This window comes from Nansenia antarctica (genome assembly GCF_963989245.1).
Source record: "Nansenia antarctica genome assembly, chromosome: 7".
In the NCBI taxonomy this organism is placed as follows: Eukaryota; Metazoa; Chordata; class Actinopteri; order Argentiniformes; family Microstomatidae; genus Nansenia; species Nansenia antarctica.
Window position 1 is genome coordinate 48967688 of NC_137677.1, and position 8630 is coordinate 48976317.

The following is an 8630-nucleotide window of genomic DNA, read 5'->3' on the forward strand; positions in this document are numbered from 1 at the left end:
CCCCATCAGCTAGAACCTGCCTGCCCAAATAAATCACTTTACCCCTCTCTCACACACACACACACACACACACACACACACACACACACACACACACACACACACACTCACACACACACACACACACACACACAGACACAGACACACACACACACACACATACACTCACACTCACACTCACACTCACACTCACACTCACACTCACACTCTCACTCTCACTCACACACACACACACACACACACACACAGACACAGACACACACACACACACACACACACACACACACACACACACACACACACATACACAGACAAACAGACACAGACACAGACACACACACACACGCGCACACACACCTGCACAGACACCTGCACACACACCTGCACACACACCTGCACACATATCTCCATTAGTCTCACTCAACACCAACATTGACTGACTACACTGGAGATTGAACAAAACGAGGGATGATTCTCTTTTCCCTCACAACAACATTTCTCCTGTTCAAGGTCATGTGCCTGGAAAGTAAAGTAGGTGCTCATCAAGATGGTATTCATCAATGTGGATCTTTTGATCTTTTGTAGTTGCTATGGTTTCAAATAAGAGGTGTCATGTTCCATGGTGAAAATGAGTTTCTGAACGTTTGGTTTTGCTGAATTGACCAAAGCAGTGATTGATTATGTAGCAGCAAATATGATCCTATGGTTTGACAGCTACAGTATCTACCATTCCCCAGCAAATACATCTTTTATTTACTCCTTCTTTCCACAAGAAGGAACCTTGAGCTTGAGTAAGTTTATGTTTCACAATGGAGTTGTTCAATTACACTGAAAGACATTAATCTTCTGGAACGTCATTAACAGAATGTCTCAAGCGAAGAGTACGGGGGGCGGTGCTTCTAAGAGAGGTGTGTGCACTCAGGTTCAAACTAACTATATGGATTGATGAGGATGCACATCTCTCTGAGAACATTGACCAGAATGTCACGCCAGCAACCAAGTTCAAAGTCCTGTCATCCAACAGAAGCTAATGTCATCGTGACGTAAGTGGACAGCCAACTGTCTGATCGACAGAACCCTTTGAAGCAGTGTCTGACTGATGTGAATTCTACAAGACACAATATTGCAGCATTCTGATTCCCAATGGCCACTGAGACCAAAAGACTCTACACGGGAAATCAATGGTTCTTTCTATATGGAATGACTGTGAGATTCAAATGAGGTTCCTGTAGTGATTGGCACAATGGAAGGTGGCCTTAACGGAAGCTGGACGAGGTGTTTGGATGAATCCATGACGTGGACTATTCTTTCCATGACAGGGTCTATATTTTCCCCACAGCTGGTGTTAGCTGCTGACATTAGCATCAGCTATTCGGTTGTTAAGTCGTGACGTGTTTCCGGGTCCAAAGTTGGCTGAGCCGCTCTCTTCGAAATGCCTCAGTAATAATAATAATTCAATATATTTATATAGCGCTTTTCCGAGGCTCAAAGACCCTGACAATATGGGGAAAACGGGAAAGTGCTGTGTCCCTTGTTGTATGAATAGATCCATCCGAGTCTAAAAAACCATTGAACTGTCATTCTACCGCTGTAGTACACTGGTACTCTGGTGCGGGTAATTTCTGGTTTGGACCCGTAAATTGCTAAACGTCACATTTGACGTGAGACTTAACAACCGAATAGGCTGATGGAGTCAACTACAAGTTTCTACATTACGACAGGCTTCTGAGAGAATAATAGCGGACTTCACACCTCATACTGTCTATGACAGACCCATGCACTACTGTGAATTACTACTGTCTGTCACTTACCCGCGCAGGTCTTCCCATCATGTGTTGAGCAGACCCAGTCGTGGCATTCGCAACGCGGACCGTAGAACATCCCTGGCTCCGCGACGTGGCATATGCAGACCCCACAGTCACATTCTCCATTCCCACTGCAGATCCGGCCATCAGGGGTCTTGCACCGCCGCTGGGACGACTCAGCAGACAGCTTACACACACCACCCACCTGGCTGGGAAGGGTTGCGGGGAAGAGGAGCAGAGGGTTAGGGCAACAACACCACCACATTCCAACAGTTGATGGCTTGGCCAATAAAGCATTCTTTGTTTGTTTATAGCCTTTTTTCAGAGAGTGGAGTCAGAGCAGAAGGCCTTAGATCAGTGACCTTGCATTTATAGGTGCATTACCACCTGTGGCATAATGGTCCAGACCTCTTCAGAGAGATAACTAATATATATGCTAACGGTCAGGGATCCAATACCATAGAACGACAATTGATTCCAGGATCTATAGATACAGTAGATCTATAGGCTACTACCTGGTAACAAATCATACGTAGTGGTGGTCTCTAAAGACACAAACATCAAAAAAAGTTGTCATAATCATGTAATTACCATTTTGTTATGTAATTTCACGGTTTTCATTGTAATATTGCGAAATAACCCCCAACCATTATAGCTGTATTTCCATCCTAAACTTGAAAACAATACACAATATCTTGTTACAAAATGAGTTGGGAAAATTCCACAGTTCAGTTCACTTCAACCATTTTTCTCTCATTATTCTTATTTGCTGTTTAAAAGAATTATATAAGTTAAAGCGGACAGCAATATCCCAATTATTAATACATTATTGATGAGGACTCCAACTACACACCCCTCAGTGTGTCTTATATCTCTTTTCTTTGTGAATACAGTGCAGTTCTGTGTGCAAGTGCAGAATGCCCAGTCTTAAAATAGCCAGGAGCCAGGAGTCAGGAATCCCTCTGTTCCCCGTTCCCTCAGTTTCTCTCAGTTTTTTTGTGTTTCCTGCAAAAATGTACTGTAGATGCAAGTTGACTGTTTGCATAGATAGGTGCAAGGTGACTGTATGCAAAGTTTTACCAGTTTAATAACAACCAGACAAGATTTCTGTCTGTCTTCCTCTCACCTTCCTCTTTCTCTATGCCCCCCCGTGCTCTCTCTCTCCCGCTCTTTCTCTCCCTACCCCCCCCTCTCCCCGTAAATCTTCCCCGTACAATACTGTAAATCTTTTAAAACTCCTGAAAGTTCAACTCTGTACTGCATCTCAGAAATTAATGGATTCTCTCAAATTGTAGGTAATTTCTCTCACCATTCACATCCTATTTTAAGCATAATGTGAGGTCCTATTTTAGTTCTTCTTCCATTATGGATAGCCCAATGTGTTGATATTTCACAGCTAAATCATAAAGCCTGAGAATCCAGGATTGGAGGGAAATAGTCTGGCTGCTTATTCAATGTTCATAGTAAGAGATGTTACATGCCATGACAATAATACCATAATAGCATAACACAGGCATATGGAGGCAAAACCACATTGACTCCTAGTCTTAGAATCCTGTTCTGGAGATAGAGGAAGCAGGTGGCCACTGAACTGACACATATCTGTGTTGCTCTAATGCATAGACTAATTGCATGGACTGCTTGGCAGTCTTGGACATCAACATCTTATCCTTGAACTCGACTGGCAAACAAAGCTACATGCCAGATAACTTGCAACAATAGGTCTTTTTGACACATGCAAGATAAGAGAATGGTAAGATGTCCAGAACAGCTTTGTTGTCTTGCTTTTTTTTTTAGGTTGAGTTCAATAGTTCACTCTTGAAACATAGATATCATCTCAATAAGGTCAATCTGGATAAATGTTTAATAAAAGGGGATATAAAGTCTGAGGCTTTGTTCAGTAGGTCAAGGTTCCCTGGACCATGGTAATGGGAAGTTCACTTCACGTCCCTTTGACAAAACTCAGCCAGTGTTTCAGACATTATTTTCCCACACAAAGCTTTCTCAGTGAAACCTGTTTCATTTGGTCGCTTTCTGACATTCCTTTCTATTCCTGCTCTCTGCTGCTATGGGCCTTTCCTGCTCTGAAACAGCAAACGCATTTCAAAGCACGAATATCCTAGGATCAAGTGTCAATTCCAATGTTAAAAAGTGTCATCTTATATAATAATATAATAATAATAATTATTATTATTATATACATAAGTATATATAATTATTATATTACACATTTCAGAGACTCAATTAATGTAATATCCCCTCTGTATCTATAGGAAATCTCACCTGTAAACATTTGTATAGCCAAGTAGATGAAGAATTGTTTCATTGTTTCATTAAAAGAAGGAACAAAAACAATGGATACATTGTATGACCCTGCATCTTAAACTAAGACATGCTAATGACTGTAATTGAGTCATTTTCACAGTAACTGTCACTTTTGTCTGGTACTGTATGTAGACTGTTGTAAGTTGAAGGAATAACAAAAAAACGTAATCACAATAGTGGTATGGTGCACCTGCTTTGAGTAAACACACCCTCCACAGCTGAGTCAAGTTTACAGACCGTGCGCCATGTGGCAATACTTACCGCCCTGCAGCCTCTTCTGTTGAAGGTCAAGGCAATAAAGGAAGATGTGGTTTTCCACATTCACAAAAGACAATATTCTACTGTTGTATGTTTTTTTTTTTTTTTGTGAAGGAACATAAAAGTCAACCCGCAATACAAATGGGGCATATTATGGAAACGGTCAAGAAACCTAACATTAATATTCTTTGAAAACAAATAATCTGTGTAGATAACTGTATTGTGCCTAGCAATCTGATGTTGCTAGAGCTCTGATGTCATCTATTGATATAGCTATAATGCTTTATCTAAGAACCTGTAGACCTAAAACCTGTTTACTGGAGTGGGACGAACCTACAGTACCCAGGGGTAACAAGTTGTACACCTCAATGTCAATTAAATAACCTACAGTAAGCATTACCCCATAACAGATAATATGTACACAGTCTACAGACTGGATTCTCTGCACTTATGGCTGCTCCCCAACTTTAGGCACATTTTACTCCGCTAAAATGTTTTACTCTGCTCCCCTGTTAGCAGAACTCCTCACCTCTCTCTCTCTCTCTCTCTCTCTCTCTCTCTCTCTCTCTCTCTCTCTCTCTCTCTGCACTCTCTCTGAACTTTCTCTGAAAAGTCCAAAACTGATAAGATAAACCAAGATCCTGAGGATGAAACTCACCTCAGTGATTGCAACAAACTCTCCTCCACTGACGAGAGCAGAATCAGAAGCAAAGAAACTAACAAGGAATGAACCAAACCCTCAGCATGCATGTTTAAATCCCACAGAAACCTGAAGTGAAGTAGTCTGCAGGAATTTTCCCTCTTTTTTTTTTCTTCTTTTTTTTACAAACAGACGGAGAGAGGAGTGAGGGAAAGAGGGAAAGAGGGAGAGAGAGCAGGGCTGGCCAGAACTGGCTCAAACCTTTCAGAGGCCAATAGCACTCTCCTCTCCATACAAGTGCCTTTGATTAGTTGTGACTCTCAAGCAGGGTCCTGGGCAGGAGTGAGGAGGGAACATGCCAAAGTGGAAAGTTTAGTCACCCGGCCCAGACATAATTAGAAACAGTCTTTCATACAGATTATTGTTATTTTTTTCTCTCTCCTAACTTCTAGTGGATAGTTGCTTGATTAAAGAATATACACCACAGTATGTCCCCTGTGATTGAAAGTTTCACATGTAAGCCTAATGGTGTCTTTAAATATTACGTTTTTAAAAAAAAATGATGATTATGTAATTTTATTGGCGCGAGGGAAGTCTCTATTTCAGCACACTGATAGTCAGAGCACATGTTGTAATGATGATTAACTTTTAACTGTTCACATTGCTGAATTATATGAAACACAACCTCCCCCATCATCATACTCTTGCATTTAATAAGGAGCAGCCTAAAACGGATGAGTTTGCAAAAGCAGAATAAGTCTGAAGAAAGTGTTGTAGCCTACTGTACTTCTGTTATCACAACTCTGTGTTAGTGGTTTATAACTGGCCACCATGCATTAGCAACATTGACTGAATTTCAATGTATTTAAATGCCAAAAGGTGTTTAAGTAAAATTAATTGATGAATGTAAACCTAATAATCAAGATTGAGTTGATGCACGTGCATTGCAAACATAATGCTGCACAGAAAATCCGTGAGCTTAGAATGATAAGGTTCTATCTCCGTTTAGGGTAGTTCAGAGATATTGAGCGTCAAAGTTTTTACATTCCATTATGTTCTGTGAGATGGAACCTTTGTATTTTATGAATTACTAACTCAAAAATGTCAACATTTTAAAAATAACACCACACAGGCATTAATAAACACCTAATGGCTCAGATTATGTAAAAAACTCAATTTTGACAAAAATTTAGATAGAACCTTATAATTCTAACGTCACGAATCAGCAGTGTTCTTTAGCCATATCGAACATGAAGAAAAATTACTACTACTAAAGACTATTTTTGCTACTTTTGATACATAGGTATTATACGACTGTATTTCCTATCTTTTTGAGGGGCCTAGGCTGGCTCGAGCGTGCCACGGTCTGTTGCTAGGGGGATGGATGTGCGCGAGCCCCTCTCTCCTGCATCAGCTGCTGCCGCGCGCTCCCGCATCACTCTCCATCATCACAACACACACCGGGAAACAGCTGATGTCACGGACAGTACGACACACCGCCGATAAGGGAAATACACATATCGCGTAAGTTGATTTAACATGTTTCTAATGCTTCGTTACTTTTGAATCCAAAAGCGTGAATTCTGCACAGGTCCACAATAAAGAGGTCTGATGTGATGAGAGCTCTGTGTTCTCCAGGAAGTAAACGCTGCCTGCACTGGTTTTGTGCCAGGCCTTCATTTAAAAACTCGGGATTTTTCATAGCGGTTAGCCGGTTACAATACGCGTTGTATTCGCTTAGTGGACACACAGTATTTGAACACCTAATATCAATATTGTTTACGCCGCAGTCATCCCTTTACGGTTTAATGCACCGTAGCCGTTTCCATAGTAACCTTGGGAAGGCAGATGTCATTCGTTCAATCAGCAATCTCAATATGGACACGTGCATCTGTCTCCTAATGGAAATGTGTCTGTGTGTCAAGCTGCAGAGGCACTACTGGACCTGTGCTACCTACACGTGTAATGTAGTTCTTTAATACACACATGCAGGTTGCGTACAGTCAGTTACTAATTGCATTCAAAATGGACGCTGATGCCATTAATATGCAATGCATGCACTAAATGTACTTTATAATGGTTGCATGCCGTCTGGTGCAGATAAGCATGTTGGATGATATTATTTCTCTTTACCAGTCAACTTAGAAATACCATTGTTGTGGTAGGCCTCTGCATCTCTTGTCTTCAATGCCCCATGTGTAAGCAGAGAATATGGTGTAAGCCACTTCCCACATCTTTCAGAAATCAGTTAATTATGGAAGAAGTTAAGCCATATGAAATCCTACGCTACTTTGTAAAGACATCTGTTTGAAATGTTCCTTCGTGGCTGATTAGTTTACTGTCCATTAAGCAGTAGCCTACATTTCACGTCAAATGCTTTGTTTTCAGAAATGCTTTTATTTTTAGCATTTTCTTTTCCCCAACTCAAGTCCTCCAAGACTTAGAAAAGACTAGTTTTAGGACCACATTATTGAGTGTGAATAGAACAGTAGAGTGTCGTAATATTGAAATAGGCTTATGTCATCAGTAGTCATGACCACTGATGTCAATAAACTGTTACGCGGCGTGCACACAGGGCCATTGGGTTGCGTCGTTCTGGCGCAACCTGTTGGGATGGACTTGACGTACTTCAACGTGCGATGCAGACGCAACAACTCTACTCGTGTTGCTAGCGAAGTTTCCCACAGAAGTGGGGAAAAAAACGTCAGATCAGATATATAAACGGGTTATTTTGATAAACTGGACACATTTTGTGAATATATATGGTTACTTTCTCGCCTGAAAACATATAAAAACTTCATAAAATGACATATTAACACTTGTAGAGCCAAATTACAGATTTTAGCCAATGGCGGCCAAAATTGAGGATTTAAAATCTGAGGCGAGAGCTCCGGGCAAGAAACTACTTCCGGTTTACTTCCGGATCCAACGCAACGCAAAAAGCTGAAATGTTTTGACTGAATGCCGCACCCTGACGGTCAAGAAACGCAATGCAGAGCAAGGCAACTGATCAACGCAACGGCCCCATTGAGATGAATGACTTCCGGTGCAACGCAATGGCCCTGTGTGCACGCCGCGTTAGGCCTCGAATACACCGGACGCTTGCACGCAGCCCATGTGCATGGCGGAACTGCTGCGGCTCTCACTGTTGCGGCTTCCCTACTGGCTGCGTACACGTCTTCTGTGGCTCTAACTGCGGAGCTGCTACTGCCAGCCCGACTTTGTAGGCTACATTGAGTTTTGCCTGCAAAGCCTCACACGCATTGTATGGCTGCTCTAACCCGTTAACATGGGCGCCGATATGACTTACGCCGGGTGCACACAGGGCCATTGTGTTGCGTCGTTCTGGCGCAACCTGTTGGGATGGACTTGACGTACTTCAACGTGCGATGCAGACGCAACAACTCTACTCGTGTTGCTAGCGAAGTTTCCCACAGAAGTGGGGAAAAAAACGTCAGATCAGATATATAAACGGGTTATTTTGATAAACTGGACACATTTTGTTAATATATATGGTTACTTTCTCGCCTGAAAACATATAAAAACTTCATAAAATGACATATTAACACTTGTAGAGCCAAATTACAGATTTTAGCCAAAAT

At 41.7% G+C, this 8630-nt stretch overlaps 1 protein-coding gene across 1 annotated transcript in view; it reads right to left on the reverse strand.

The window, feature by feature from the left end:
* The window catches only part of itgbl1 (integrin, beta-like 1), a gene marked incomplete at both ends in the record, with an annotated part of 31292 nt that extends 26154 nt beyond the window's left edge, over positions 1 to 5138 (reverse strand). Inside the window, 2 exons of the mRNA XM_080536847.1 lie at positions 1812 to 2014; positions 5047 to 5138. Of these exons, the coding sequence (XP_080392973.1) occupies positions 1812 to 2014; positions 5047 to 5138 (295 nt within the window). The remainder of the gene's footprint in view (positions 1 to 1811; positions 2015 to 5046) is intronic.
* Positions 5139 to 8630: the final 3492 nt, after the last annotated feature.